General features: G+C 49.9%; 1 protein-coding gene across 1 annotated transcript in view; it reads right to left on the bottom strand.

The window, feature by feature from the left end:
* The window catches only part of LOC126188297 (sodium-coupled monocarboxylate transporter 1-like), a 140,360-nt gene that overhangs the window by 89,191 nt on the left and 34,938 nt on the right, over window positions 1-16,231 (bottom strand). Inside the window, exons 2-3 of the mRNA XM_049929883.1 lie at window positions 15,892-16,173; window positions 2,691-2,850 (exon numbers count right to left, since the gene is read on the bottom strand). Coding sequence (XP_049785840.1) covers window positions 2,691-2,850; window positions 15,892-16,112 — 381 coding nt within the window. The 5' untranslated portion in view covers window positions 16,113-16,173. The remainder of the gene's footprint in view (window positions 1-2,690; window positions 2,851-15,891; window positions 16,174-16,231) is intronic.

Raw genomic sequence — 16,231 nt, 5'->3', positions numbered from 1 at the left:
GAGAAACTAATGATTAATGACCGGGATCTTGTCACGCACATTAACGATAGACGGGCAGTCAGAATCTTTTTCTTGATTTTTTTAGCTTCTATAAATGGAAATAAATCCAGTGACATCCCAATATCTCGTATTTCAATTCCAATAGCACTGAATTCTTTCCCACTTGCCAGTTCGTTATGCACTGTTTACTCCATAAACTTGTGATCCTACGACCAGCGGAGAAGAAACAGCTAGATCTCTACAAGGCTAGAGGTAAGCAAGATGTCTCCAGTTATGGGGGCAGACATTATTAACTGATATCCACCGCGTTTGTTAATTCTGGCACATCTTTTTCATGGAAACGTTATATTCAGGAACCCGCTGTGTAGTATCTGAAGGTAACAATTGGCATCTGACGTATCCCCATTAATCGTTTACACCTGGAATCCCTTTTGTGGGGAGAATTAGATTTATACAGCGGTTAATTTTAATAGGATGCTTCAAGTACAGTCTTATTGTGTACAGTCATAGGTTCTGACGCGCTTGACGCCATCTGATGTCCTGAACACCGTTAGGCCACTGCATGAAGCACCACTTGCGGTCCTTCGGAATAGAAAGTCAAGATCGCTGCTGGAACGAATGTGCACCGACAGGCATTGACCTCTGCAGCGTTCCTCAATGACGTTTCCAGCTATTGGTCTCTGTCTGCCGCTTATTCTTCAAGACACCTTTTTCATACACTCGAAATATATCGGTATTGTTTTGCGATACCATTCATTAACAGTATATTATATCTCATATTATTGCTCGAGATTAGCGAACAGCTTCGTCACATTGTTAATTTCTTATTTTATTTTTACATGTAATTCTTAAGGTCCTATGCACACCGACATCAAATATACTGTAGGAACAGAAAACAAACACCAAGAAAAATTTAATGTAGAGTGACGAAATTTCAGGAATACACTTGTCAAGGAAACATATTTAAGTAATTAACAATGCGAGATCATAGGTTAATGTAAGCCATTGCAAATGTGAAATGCTAGTGTTCTGAATTGGCAGGAGCCAATTCACGGAGTTTTGAGGAAGCCGAAAGGCACACGATTAAGCTCACGCAGGCTGGCGTGAGGTCTGGAACAGGTCAGAGAAATAAGACTAGCAAAACAAGAGTAACTGGTAGAATACTTAACTTTAATCCACAATTGTAGAACATCTCTCGTTACTGTACAGGCTTCACAATATTAATTATCAGGTGCTATGGCGCCTTGCTAGGTCGTAGCAAATGACGTAGCTGAAGGCTATGCTAACTATCGTCTCGGCAAATGAGAGCGTAATTGTCAGTGATCCATCTCTGGCTAAGTCGGCTGTACAACTGGGGCGAGTGCTAGTAAGTGTCTCTAGACCTGCCGTGTGGCGGCGCTCGGTCTGCCATCACTGACAGTGGCGACACGCGGGTCAGACGTATACTAGCGGACCGCGGCCGATTTAAAAGCTACCACCTAGCAAGTGTGGTGTCTGGCGGTGACACCACAGCTAGTGCATTAATAACGGGTGTAGTCCCCCCCCCCCCTCTGAATTGAGTGCAAGCATATATATGTGCTCGCATTGTGTTGTTTAGGTGCCGGATGTCAGTTTGTGGGACTGAGTTCCATGCCTGTAGCACTTGGTCGGTCAGTACAGGGACGGTTAACACTGTTTGTGGATAGTGTTGGAGTTGTCCGATGATGTCCCATATGTAATCGATTGGAGACAGATTTGGTGATCTAGGAGGCCAAGGAAACATGTCGACACTCTGTAGAGCATGCTGCTACGGTCGCAGGTTCGATTCCTGCCTCCGGCATGGATGTGTGTGATGTCTTTAGGTTAGTTAGGTTTAAGTAGTTCTAAGTTCTAGGGGACTGATGACCACAGATGTTAAGTCCCATAGTGCTCAGAGCCATTTGAACCATTTTTTATGTAGAGCATGTTGGTTTACAACAAAGGCATGTGTGCGAGCGTTATCCTGTTGGAAACAACCCCTGTAACGGTATTCAATCACGAGATTGAAGTACAAATTTGCAGTCGGGGAGCGTAGGATAACCACGAGGGTGTTCATGCTGTCATTCGTAATTGCAGACCAGACCATAGCTCCAAGTGTAGGTCCAGTGTGTCTAGCTTTCAGACAGGTTGGTTGCAGGCCCTCAGCTGACCTCCTCCTAATCAACACACGGCCTTCACTGGCACCGATGCAGAACCAGCTTTCATCAGCAAAACTCAACAGACCTCCACGCTTCTCTCCACTGAGCTCTCGCTTCACACCACAGAGATTGCAAATTGCGGTGGTTTGGGGTCTGTGGAATGCATCCTACAGAGCCAAATGCCGAATACGATGGTCTTCCCTCTCGGTAGCGCCACGTGGCCCACCAGAGCACGGGATTCTTACGACCGTACATTTCTGTGACCACCGTTGCCAGCAATCATATACAGTGGCTACATCCCTGGCAAGCCTTTCGTGGCAATATGGCAGAAGCAACATCCAGCTCGTAGCCCAATTATTCCACGTCGTACTAACTCACTGAGGTGGTGGTGATAATGACGTCTCTATAGCGTGTATTTAAAGCAGACCTGATTTGCATCCTCTAATGGTGGTATTAGCACCACTGTTACGCAACCGGCACGAAATAGGAAGTGCTGCGATTTTTTTATTCCGTCCGTGTGTTTTTGGAACTTACCTCATACGTCGATGTGAGCTGCAGCTCGAAGAAGACGGGGAGGAAGATATAGTTGGTGATGATGGAGAAGAGAATGATAGTCACGCAGACCCAGGCGTAGACACTGCCGTACAAGTAGATCTCAGAAGGAACGCCCATCAGCGTGGTCCCAGAGACGTGACTGTCGACAAAAGTGTCAGTGTGAGAAACAGAAGGCGGAACTTACAGTAATGGGACTCAAAGGACATTGCCTACCCAGTTCATGTTATTTTTAGAGAAGAGTAACTGTAGTTTGAGTACCGATTTATAACCCAAGGAAACTTCTCCTTACATTATTACAGATACGTTTGCAGATGTGAGTACATTACAGATGAGCGTAATTATCGTGGGCCTGTGATGGAGGAGAGATTTCACCAAAATCAGTGTTACCTAATAATAATACCAGATAGTTCAACAACTGAGCCACGCTGTTAAACGCAGCATCGCCATTACAACAGTCGAATCGGAATAGTCTTACATTTAATCTAACGAGTGACCGCCTGGTCTCATACAGTTATTGCTGAATATAGCAACACCGATCTGGATACTAAACTCAATTGAACGGAAGGGCGAACGGTACCGACCGACCGCCGCATCATACTCAGCCGTTAGGCGTCGCTGGATGCGGATGTGGAGGGTCATGAGGTCAGCAACTACTCTCTGCCCGCTGTCACCTTTCGTGTACACACCAATCGGGAATATAACCAGCGGAGATAGACAGCTCGCAACGAATAACTGAGAGACACATCATTAACCTGAGGAGGGAAGTATGAGTTCATTAATCGCACACTGTAAAATTTGTGCTCGAATTACTGTATGTTGAAGGCACACGTGTTCATCATTTCTCTCACGTTTTTCGCCCTTGAACAAGGGAACAAAGGAAATCTCTAGCCAAAGTTCGTCGAATTATACACACCCTTGCCATGAAGGTCTGATTCCCACAGTTAATAAAAAAAAGAGCATCTCGAAGACATTTTAGAGTGCGTTGTTATCTCGTAATAGCCGCACGGATTCTCGCCACACTAATCATTCACTGATAGCGCAAAGTATTTTGATTACTTGGTACTCAAAATCTTAAATTTATCAAGAAATTCAAATGGTTCAAATGGCTCTGAGCACTATGGGACTCAACTGCTGAGGTCATTAGTCCCCTAGAACTTAGAACTAGTTAAACCTAACTAACCTAAGGACATCACAAACATCCATGCCCGAGGCAGGATTCGAACCTGCGACCGTAGCGGTCTTGCGGTTCCAGACTGCAGCGCCTTTAACCGCACGGCCACTTCGGCCGGCTATCAAGAAATTCCTCTCTCGGAGTTAGTGTCCACCAGTTGTCTTTATTATGGGTTGAACTCTGAAGAATACAGTTTCAGTGACGTGTCTGAATGTCTGCTGAGGAATGGCAGCCCATTCTTGCTCAAGATCAGAAACCAGACAAGGTGGCGACGTTGGACGCCGTTGTCTGGAGCAAAGTCAACGTTATAACTCATCCCAAAGTTGTTCCTTTGGCATCAGGTTGGCACTATGGGCAGACCAGTCTAGTTCAGGAATGTTGTTGTCCACAAGCCACTGCCTCACAAATGGTGCTTTATGGCAGGGTGCATTGTCATGCTGATACAGTCGTCGTCTCCGAACTGTTAAACTACTTACATAGTGTAAAATGATGTGAGAGGTTCCATGCCCTCTTTCGCATGTCTCCTATCATTTTCATAAATTTTATTAACGGTTGGTTGGTTTGGGGAAGGAGACCAGACAGCGAGATCATCGGTCTCATCGGATTAGGGAAGGACGGGGAAGGAAGTCGGCCGTGCCCTTTGAAAGGAACCATCCCGGCATTTGCCTGGAACGATTTAGGGAAATCACGGAAAACCTAAATCAGGATGGCCGGACGCGGGATTGAACCGTCGTCCTCCCGAATGCGAGTCCAGTGTCTAACCACTGCGCCACCTCGCTCGGTATAAATTTTATTAATGTTCTATGTCATTGCACGGTAGTAACAGACCGAATAAGGTTATTGTAATGAATTTGTACTGAGAGCTCAAAAAATACTTTTCACTTGATTCCTAAACATGTCGGGTTACTTCCCTGGAAGGCTGTGCGAGGCGAGCATCGGAGGACGCGGCACACTGCATTTCCGGTTGGGGGCTGCACTTCCATGTATTCTGAGGGTCTCATACAATAGCCTTAAGCACTGGCGGAACGACTGACGTCGGTCGAATATCGCCTATTGTATGCAGGGCGAAACGACCCGCGAAACGTCTTAGTGTCGCCACAGTTTATGTGTTTACCGTTCCGGCGCGTCCGAAACGAAGATTCCTGGCACCGACTCACTGCATTGTCCTCTTGATTCTGAGAATACTTGTGGACTGTGCCTGCTGGGTGCGACAGTCTGGCGTCGGATGGCCGGTGGTCTAGGCAGGTTGTTATCACAGCCGGTCAAACGGCAAGTTCAGTGCCCTCAGCTGAATAGCAGAGGCATGATTGGTCAACTTAAACTGAGGCTAGTTGACGCCATAAAGTACTGCTCGAAATAGGAGGGGATGATTGCTATTGGCGCGAATGATGTTCTGAGAGAGTGTGGGGGAATTCTGGTATCAGAACTGAATGCTGATTCGCAGTTTTCGAGGAGAGTAGGGAGTAGACGAATGTTGGCTTCGCTCTTGCGTTGCGCGGTCAGTGGATTCGGGATCTGATCTTCCTCGAGTCAGACTTGGTCGCTCGTTTTCGGAAGAACTTAGAATCCTCGGACAGCCTTCGCGCCCAGGGGTGGCCACAGAATTGCTACACGGCAGAAGTCGGCGCCTACATCATCAGGACGCTGCCTACCGATGACGTGCTGCAGATTTCAGTACTGTTACAGTATTTTGCGGCTCCGGCATTGTAGGACCTTATCAATTTTATACTGAATCCTTCAACAGCATGCGCGCTCACTTTGCTACAAGTCCACCTTGCTTGTTTCTCCATGTGATCCCATTTGAGCTCTCACTACTAATTGCGATGCTGATATATAGTCGGGAGATTAATATTTGATTCATTAGGACCTCCAGTCATCATCGTCAATCTCCCCCCTGCGGGTCCGGGGTAAGAATAGGCCCGAGGTATTCCTGCCTGTCGTACGAGGCGACTAAAAGGAGTTCAACCGTTTCGGCCTTCCATGTGATGGTCCCCCTTGGGGTTTGACCTCCATTTTTCTAAATTTCTACAGAAGTACGAGCCTTTTGGGGAAGGACACCTTACGTGGTGTACCACTGGTCCTAAGTGCACTCAGACCTTGGCACTCAGCATTGCACCGGCGTTGTAACCATACCCACTATTGCTCAAATTGGGCCTAAACGCCTTTTGGGTTGTCCCAGTTACGCCCATAGTGCGTCTCCATCTGCACCAGCGATCATGATGGACTTTCCATGGCACCAGAAATCCAGCACGGTAGCCAGCCCGTTGTGGTGGGGTCGTCATGTACCCTCTAGGTTGTAGCCCCCTGACAACACAGGGATCGTACTGCCGATACCTGAGCTGCACCCTCCCCACGTCGGCCAAGGAGTAGATGCCCGTCCCCTTGGGGCATCAGGACTCCCGGCAATGGTCATCCTGCCAGGTGGCCCTTGCTGCGGCTGGGTGGCGCCCGTGGGGAGAGCCCCTGGTCGGAGTGGGTGGTATCGGGGCGGACGTTTCGCAGATGAAACGTCACCACGTATCGGGTCGCTCTGCGGCCGAGTCTTTTAAAAGAAAAAGTACCGTTTCTGGTTCTGGTTCTCCTGCCCCTTCCCCCTTGGCCACTCCATGGGAGGAGGGACAGGCCCGCCGGCTTGGAGCGAAGTACTTCCCCCGCTATTTAGTCTGTTCTCGGACCGATGGGGGGACATTCGCCACCTCCAAGCCCATGTTCTTTGTTCAGCACATTGAAGACATCTTCGGGGAAATCGAGGCTCTCAGCAAGATGCGTTCAGGGTCCGTACTTATCAAGACCACGTCCGCCACACAGTCGGCGGCGCTCCAGGCGTGCGACCGCCTAGGGGACATCCCAGTCTCCATTGTCCCACATCTGGCACTCAATAGGACGCAGGGGGTTATTTTTCATCGTGACCTCCTGCTACAATCTGATGAGGAGCTCAGGGCCAACCTGGAGCGCCGAGGCGTGCATTTCGTCCGGCGAGTCCAGCGCGGCCCCAAAGACAGTCGCATCGACACTGGGGCCTTTATCCTCGCCTTCGAGGGGGACGTTCTCCCAGAGAAGGTAAAGGTAATGTGCTACCGGTGTGACGTGCGACCCTACGTTCCGCCTCCTATGCGCTGTTTTCGGTGTTTGCGCTTTGGGCACATGTCGTCACGGTGTGAGGCTGAGCCCCTCTGTGGCGATTGTGGCCGTCCTCTTCGTGAGGAACATACATGCACCCCACCACCTCGGTGCGTTAATTGTCCTGGCGTCCACTCGCCTAGATCCTCAGACTGCCCCGCATATCAGAAGGAGAAGAAGATACAAGAAATCAAAACTTTGGATCGGCTGTCTTATTCTGAGGCCAGGAAGAAGTACGACCGCCTCCATCCCGTGCCATTGACCACTTCATTTGCCTCAGTTGTGTCCACTCCTTCGGCGGTATCCTCACCCCTCTCCTATCCCCCCTCCGCCTCCTCCGCCCATCAGGGGGCTCTGCCTCCGCCTCCCAAATCCCTCCCTTCCAAATCCTCCTCCCCCGTGGCCCCCACCCCCTCTGCCCCAGGGGCCATCCTTCCTCCTCCTTCCCCCCACACGCCACCTGAGAAGCGATCCTCTTCTCAGGCATCCATCGGGGAAACGTTCCGGACCCCGGCTTCCGAGGTCCGGCGTTCCAAAACGGACCCCGCGCGTGAGGACCTTCTTCGGGTCCAGCCCACCGTCCCTGTGCCTCCTCGGCCTTCCAAGAAGGCCTCCAAGAAGAAATCTTTATCCCCCTCTCCACCCCGGCGCGTTTCGACTGACGCTCCATCCGTGAATCGCCGCTCCCGGCCGTCCTCAGTTTCGCCGGGACGCTCTGCTGCCAGGCGCTCAGCTGGCCTTTTGTCGGCAAATGATGCTGCCCCTCCTACACAACCAGGGACAGCGGCCGCAGCTGGCGACCAGTCGATGGAACCGGATCCGCCTCCCGTCGGTTGTAGCGTTGTTCCCTCGCAACCTGGCCCTCCGCGGCCGTCGAGGTGACCAGCTCTTCCCCCGTCTCGTTCCCACAACTTTTTGACTAGCGATGGCGTTGTTTCATTGGAACATAAGAGGTATTCGATCTCATCGGGAGGAATTACAACTGCTCCTCCGCCTGCACTGTCCGCTCGTCCTTGGACTCCAGGAAACCAAGTTGCGCCCGACTGACCGTATTGCCTTTACCCACTATACCTCGGAGCGGTATGACCTTACCCCTGTGGACGGTGTCCCAGCTCATGGTGGGGTCATGTTGCTCATTCGGGACGACGTCTATTACCATCCCATCCCATTGACCACCCCACTCCAAGCAATAGCTGTCCGCATTACTCTTTCTGCTTTTACTTTTTCAGTTTGTACCATCTACACTCCACCGTCGTCTGCCGTTAGTCGGGCTGACATGATGCACCTGATCGTTCAGCTTCCCCCGCCGTTTTTATTGTTTGGCGACTTCAATGCCCATCATCCCCTTTGGGGCTCTCCTGCATCCTGTCCAAGAGGCTCACTCTTGGCAGATGTCTTCAACCATCTCAATCTTGTCTGCCTCAATACCGGCGCCCCGACTTTCCTCTCGGACTCCACTCATACCTTCTCCCACTTGGACCTCTCAATATGTTCTACCACTCTTGCCCGTCGGTTCGAGTGGTATGTCCTTTCTGACACCTATTCGAGCGACCACTTCCCCTGTGTCGTTCGTCTCCTGCACCACACCCCATCCCCACGTCCTTCGAGCTGGAACATACTGAAAGCTGACTGGGGACTTTACTCATCCCTGGCAACCTTTCCGGACCACGATTTTCCCAGTTGTGACAGTCAGGTCGAATACCTCTCGGCTGTTATCATCCATGCTGCCGAACGTTCCATTCCTCGTACTACTTCTTCACGTCGCGTTTCCGTCCCCTGGTGGAACGAGGCTTGTAGGGACGCTATCCGTGCTCGACGACGTGCTTTACGCACCTTTCGCCGCCATCCTACGTTGGCGAATTGTATTGAATACAAACGACTCCGAGCGCAATGCCGTAGAGTCATCAAAGACAGCAAAAAAGCTTGTTGGGCCTCTTTCACCGGCTCCTTTAACAGTTTTACTCCTTCTTCCGTCGTTTGGGGTAGCCTGCGCCGGCTGTCGGGCATTAAGGCCCACTCCTCGGTACCTGGCCTGACCTCAGGTAATGCGGTCCTTGTTGATCCGGTGGCTGTCGCCAACGCCTTTGGCCGCTTTTTCGAGGAGGTTTCAAGCTCCGCCCATTACCATCCTGCCTTCCTTCCCAGGAAAGAGGCAGAAGAGGCTCGGCGACCTTCCTTCCACTCGCTGAATCTGGAAACCTATAATGCCCCCTTTACTATGCGGGAACTCGAACGTGCGCTTGCACTGTCCCGGTCCTCTGCTCCGGGGCCGGATGCCATTCACGTTCAGATGCTGGCACACCTTTCTCCGGCGGGCAAAAGCTTCCTTCTCCGTACCTACAATCGCGTCTGGACCGAAGGTAAAGTCCCCATGCGTTGGCGTGACGCCGTTGTTGTTCCTATACCCAAACCCGGGAAGGATAGACACCTTCCTTCTAGTTACCGCCCCATTTCTCTTACAAGCTGTGTCTGTAAGGTGATGGAGCGCATGGTTAATGCTCGGTTAGTCTGGATTCTTGAATCTCGACGGCTCCTTACTAATGTCCAATGTGGCTTTCGTCGCCGCCGCTCCGCTGTTGACCACCTCGTGACCTTGTCGACATTCATCATGAACAACTTTTTGCGAAGGCGCCAAACGGTAGCCGTGTTCTTCGACTTGGAGAAGGCTTATGACACCTGTTGGAGAGGAGGTATCCTCCGCACTATGCACAGGTGGGGCCTACGCGGTCGCCTGCCCCTTTTCATTGATTCCTTTTTAACGGAACGAAAGTTTAGGGTACGTGTGGGCTCCGTATTGTCCGACGTCTTCCTCCAGGAGAACGGAGTGCCTCAGGGCTCCGTCTTGAGCGTAGCCCTTTTTGCCATCGCGATCAATCCCATTATGGATTGCATTCCACCTAATGTCTCAGGCTCTCTCTTTGTCGATGACTTCGCGATCTACTGCAGTGCCCAGAGAACATGCCTCCTGGAGCGCTGCCTTCAGCGTTGTCTAGACAGCCTCTACTCATGGAGCGTGGCAAATGGCTTCCGGTTCTCTGAAGAAAAGACGGTTTGTATCAACTTTTGGCGATATAAAGCGTTCCTTCCGCCATCCTTACATCTCGGTCCCGTTGTTCTCCGATTCGTGGACACAACTAAGTTTCTAGGGCTCACGTTGGACAGGAAACTGTGTTGGTCTCCACACGTCTCTTATTTGGCGGCCCGTTGTACACGTTCCCTTAATGTCCTCAGAGTTCTTAGCGGTTCATCTTGGGGAGCGGATCGCACTGTCCTGCTTCGCTTGTATCGGTCCATAGTCCGATCGAAGCTGGATTATGGGAGCTTCGTCTACTCGTCCGCTCGGCCGTCCCTCTTACGCCGGCTCAACTCCATCCACCATCAGGGGATACGTCTTGCGACCGGAGCCTTCCATACTAGTCCTGTCGAGAGTCTTTATGCTGAAGCTGCCGAGTTACCGTTGACCTACCGGCGCGACGTACTGCTGTGTCGGTATGCCTGCCGGCTGTCGTCTATGCCCGACCACCCCACTTACAAGTCCTTCTTCGCCGATTCTCTCGACCGTCAGTACGGGTTGTATGTGTCTGCCCTGCTGCCCCCCGGAGTCCGCTTCCGTCGCCTGCTTCGACAATTGGATTTTGCCCTCCCTACCACCTTCAGAGAGGGTGAGAGCCCGACACCACCTTGGCTCCAGGCTCCGGTTCATATTTATCTCGACCTCAGCTCACTCCCGAAGGATGGTACTCCGGCTGCAATGTATTGCTCACGGTTTGCCGAACTTCGTGCTCGACTTGCCGGTCACACCTTTATTTACACCGATGGCTCCAAAACTGACGATGGTGTCGGCTGTGCCTTTGTCGTCGGGGCCGCCACATTTAAATACAGGCTCCTCGACCAGTGTTCCAGCTTTACGGCCGAGCTTTTTGCTCTCCATCAGGCCGTTCAGTATGCCCGCCGCCACCACCATTCATCATATGTACTGTGCTCTGACTCACTCAGTGCTCTTCAGAGCCTTGGAGCTCCCTATCCGGTCCATCCCTTGATACAACGGATACAGCAGTCCCTCCATTCTTTGGCTGATAATGGTGGTTCTGTCAGCTTTCTGTGGGTTCCCGGACATGTGGGAGTGCCTGGGAATGAGGCTGCGGATGCTGCAGCCAGGGCTGCAGTCCTCCTGCCTCGGCCAGCCTCCCATTGTGTCCCGTCATCCGACGTTCGTGGGGATGTCTGTAAGAGGCTTGTGTCGTTGTGGTGGGATGCTTGGTCATCCCTCCAAGGAAACAAGCTCCGGGCAGTAAAACCGCTACCAACTGCTTGGACAACATCCTCCCGACCATCTCGGCGCGAGGAGGTCCTTCTGACCAGGTTGCGGATTGGGCATTGCCGGTTTAGCCACCGCTACCTGCTCTCCGGTGACCCAGCCCCGCAGTGCCCTTGTGGTCAGGCATTAACAGTGCGCCATGTTTTATTGTCGTGTCCCCGTTTTAGTCAATTTCGTGTTGTCCTGTCCCTGCCATCTACTTTACCGGATGTTTTAGCTGATGACGCTCGAGCAGCTGCTCGTATTCTGCGTTTTATAACTTTAACTGGCTTGTCCAAGGACATTTAATCTTTTTACTTATTTTGTCTGCGTCTTTGTCGGGTCCTTCTGGTGTCCCCTCCATCCCCTTGAGTTTTACCAGATTCCATGTGCTCAAACAACAGTGACTGGGCGCTGATGACCTCAGCAGTTGAGCGCCCTTAAACCCAACCAAAAAAAAAAAAAAAATCGTCAATCTATTGCATCACAGAGAGTAGGAGGCCCTTGTTCTCGAGCCAACTCTTATTCTCATAATATTTCAGTATACCCTATAACCTACTGTGTGTGTCGACAATCATGTGCATTTACGTTCTGATATGTAATAAATCTCATTGTAATATTTAATCCACATATCATTTCGTAGATATAGGCCGAATCCCATTTCCTGTTGTTTATTATGATGAAGTTCTCTTTTTTGAGTAGATAACGATTTTTATTAAATTATTGTGAGTGTGCACTCCTTATTTTACCAACTAGCAGGGTCCACCATCATTTCCTTCCGTTACCGTTGTGCGCATTATTAATTAGCTGGTAGATAAGGAGGGGGTCGAGTGCATGTCTCGTTCTCATGCAAGATTCGTCTGAATTAAAGAGGTACAAACTCTTATCCACCCCAGCACCTCGCAGACGTACAAAGTTTTCATATGGTTCCATATTTATCGTTTTGCTAAGTGTAATAAGGGGACCACGTCCAAACCACACTACACTCCCTCATACCATAACACCACTTCCTCCATACTTCACTGTTTCCACTACACATTATGGCAGGTACTGTTACACAGCCATTCGCCAAACCAAAACCCTTCCATCGGATTGCCAGAATGTATAGCGTGATTCATCACATCTAAGCACGCGTTTTCAGGCATCCGCTATCTGGTGACATCGCCTGTATACCACCTCAGCGTCGCTTAGCTGTGACTACAGAAATGTGAGGCTTGTCATGGGCTGGTCGACCATTCTACCCTATTTGTTTAACTGCCACACAAAATTTTTGGGCCACTGGGCTGTTCGTAGCACTTGAACTCAACTAGAACTCACGAGTAATTCCTTCTGCTGATTTCAAGCGACTGTTTATAACAATTTTCCGTAATGCTCGACAATTCCTGCCATCTCATTGTTCAACTGTATTTGTTCCACCGCGCTTCCAGTTCGCAATTACATCGTCATCGGTCATCGGTCATTTTGGTCAGTCTTAGAACTGTCGAAAAATTGCTGATGGACTTACTATTCCGGTCGCACTTAATGACTAGCCCACCTTCTAAGTCAATGACCTCACCTGACCAACGTGTGCAATTTGGGTAACGAACACGATGTTCATGATGTGTATTGACTGTCAACGTTACCGATTCACGTACAAAATATGTTTTTGTACATATTATACGGACAGATACAACTTACACACTCAGAACACACTGCCCAAGGTCCAGAGATACTGTTTTTGCAGCGATATTCTTGGGGACGGAAGTCCCTAGAGCTTTTGTCCCTACAAACGCATTCTGTTGTTATCGCTTCTCTGCAGCTAACACAGTACTCCACGCCACCTTTTATATTGGCGGGTCCACTCTCGTGACATCTTGTGGGCAGTTCCACGTTACGTAGGGTGTCCGAATACTTTTGATCAAACAGGCATTTATGTATGGAAATACATCACAATAAAACATTGCAGACAAAGCATTTATGTGACAGATGAACAAGGCAATACTAAAACTGACTAGTTGGCTCAGCATCACGTGCTCTTTGGAGACACATCAGCCCAAAGAAATCATTTTCATGAATTAAATAAGGAAATGTTTGCAATAATTAAAATACGAAGAGATCCGTAATGATAAAATAGATCTAGTTCCCGCATTCTCTGTACTCGCGATTCTCTGTACAAGCGATTTGTATTAAGACAGAAATGAATACAAAAGTATCACATAAAAATCTAACTCTTGCACTGTTACTGAATCGTTATCACACAGGAGGGAAATGTCAACTTCGCCGGACGCTAGCCCGTAGAAAATACTTGGAAAAAAAATGAACGTTTGGCGTCGTTGACCGGGAAGCCTCTACCGGGGCAGCTCCGGCCGCCTTGGTGCAGGTCTTATTACATTGGGCGACCTGCGCGCCGGATGGGGATGAAATGATGATGAAGACAACACAACACCCTGTCCCTGAGCGGAGAAAATCCCCGACCCACCCGGAAATCGAACTCGGGCCCCTTAGGACGTCAGTCCGTCACGCTGACTTTTTTTATATATATATCACATTTTGTGCTATATTGTTCGTTGAATTTGTTCGGGGCGGACGTCCGATGACTCTTTCAGGTTCTTTGTTGATCCGTTCACTCAGTTTTTTATTACAGAGGGTAGCTAACCCTCTGATCTAGCACACTGAGCTACCGTGCCGGCATTCAGTACTTCAGGTCGCGTTAGGAATTCAGTAGAGTCATAATTTCTGGTGTTTGCCAGCTGTTCTGCTACGTACTGCAGACTGCTACATGGCTGACACTTTGGTACATTTGCATAAATGTCTGCAAAACAGTTTAATGCAAGGCTAGTCGGTGTTATGTATATTTCTGTCTAAGTTCAGATGTCTCATTTTCGAGAGAAATTACTGGTATACAATATGTAGGGAACTGTCAGATAGAGATGAAATTTACGGAAGTTTGTCTGGAATATAGAAAATGCTGTTGGGCTTGAGACCGTGTCACCATAAACATTAAAAAGACTCTAATATTGAGAACAGCTTGTTTTTACGGTTTACAGTGGTACCGACTCGTCCTCAAATGAAATGTATTGGCAGTAGAACACTATATAGAGGGTGGGGCAAACAAAAGTGGCCCAGACGAGTGGGTACTATAGGAGGTGAATGTATGCATATAACCACACCGTGTGACGCGCACGAAACGTGTACGCTCGTCACATGATCCACACCCGGTCAGAGCGTAGCGTGGGCTGTGTTAGTATGAGTGGAGCAGTGTAAGGGGGACAATGGTATTCATAGTGGAGCAGTGAGTGTCTCGTTGTGGAACGTTAAGTAACAACAAATTCGTGGAAACGGTTTGGTCAGTTGTTTCCTGAGAAGTTTATTGGTGTCAAAGTGCAAGCAAAGAGTGCCATGCAACGCTTAGAAATTGCCGTCAGACAGGACCTGTTTTGAACAAGTCAAAAAATAGGTGCAGTCCACCAGAAAATGCTTCAGATTCCTGCCAAATCAACCTGACGCCTGTAGGAAGAGGCCAGCGTATCACGTCGATCATGCGGACGAACAATCCACCAGGGGGCCGGCCGTGGTGGCCGAGCGGTTCTAGGCGCTACAGTCTGGAACCGCGCGACCGCTACGGTTGCAGGTTCGAATCCTGCCTCGGGCATAGATGTGTCTGATGTCCTTAGGTTGGTTAGGTTTAAGTGGTTCTAAGTTCTAGGGGACTGATGACCTCAGAAGTTAAGTCCCATAGTGCTCACAGCCATTTGAACCATTTGAACTACACGTGGACCTGCACCTGTATCTCTACGACGTCTGTTGTTCATGTATTAAAACGAGCAGATGCTCCTCAGCGCTTCAGTTTTGTGAGTGGCTGTTCACTGAGATGAATGGTTTGGACTTCCACTTAACACCATTGCTTCATCAGACGGTTGGGTTCAAATGGTTCAAATGGCTCTGAGCACTATGGGACTTAACTTCTGAGGTCATCAGTCCCCTAGAACTTAGAACTACTTAATCTTAGCCAACCTAAGGACATCACACACATCCATGCCCGAGGCAGGATTCGAACCTGCGATCGTAGCGGTCGCGTGGTTCCAGATTGTAGCGCCTAGAACCGCTGGGCCACACCGGCTGGCAGAATGTTGGAGTTTGGTCTGCAGCGTCTGCGTCCCGCATTATTGGTCCCCTCTTCTTTCATCAGGCGCGTTACATTGTCCACGTTTTGAAACTGTTTTTGGCAGCATTAACTGAGAAGAAAAAGATCTACAGTTATTTCGAACAGGATGGAGCAACTGGCCATACAGCCGGCCGAAGCTTGGAGCACATTTACATAATCTTCACACCTGACAGAGTTGTTAGCAAAGGTCAGTCTGGTCGCGGCTCTCCATGGGCACCCAGCCTACGTGATCCGTCAGTGTGCGATTACCTTTCTTGTGGGGAGCCGTCAAGTCTAAGGTGTATTGAAATAAACCTCGTAATCTTCACGTTAGTTCTGTACTTCCTTACCTTTGCTGTGTTTCTTTGTACCACGGAACTCTGTTCTCCGGGCCACTTTTATTTGCTCTGCCCTACACGTTAAGTCAGTAATGTATTGCATGGCGTAAAACCCAGTGGAGAAGACTCACCTCGAGATCTGGGAGATGGCGACGGGGAGCACCCTCATCGTCTTGCCGCCGTGCAGGTAGTCCACCTTGGCGGTGTTCCTGGCGCGGCCGCAGATGCCGAAGTAGAGGCCGATGGCCACAGAGAGCGTCAGCATGAGCGCGAACGCCGCATGGTCCACCCAGCTGAACAGCACCTGCCTCGACGCCACATCGGCTGCCTCTGCTGTCACATTGGCCTCCATGTCTCTCCCAACAGTCGCGACAGATGTACTTTCGTCTGAAGGCTGCTATCACCGACGGCCCCTGTGATTTCAAGTCGCCATTGTTAGCCACACGTCAACGCACGACTCTTCTTTGCCTT

This window comes from Schistocerca cancellata, chromosome 5 (genome assembly GCF_023864275.1).
Source record: "Schistocerca cancellata isolate TAMUIC-IGC-003103 chromosome 5, iqSchCanc2.1, whole genome shotgun sequence".
Classification (NCBI taxonomy): Eukaryota; Metazoa; Arthropoda; class Insecta; order Orthoptera; family Acrididae; genus Schistocerca; species Schistocerca cancellata.
The sequence above is the reverse complement of the archived record's forward strand: the minus strand, read 5'-3'. Positions and strand labels throughout refer to the sequence as shown.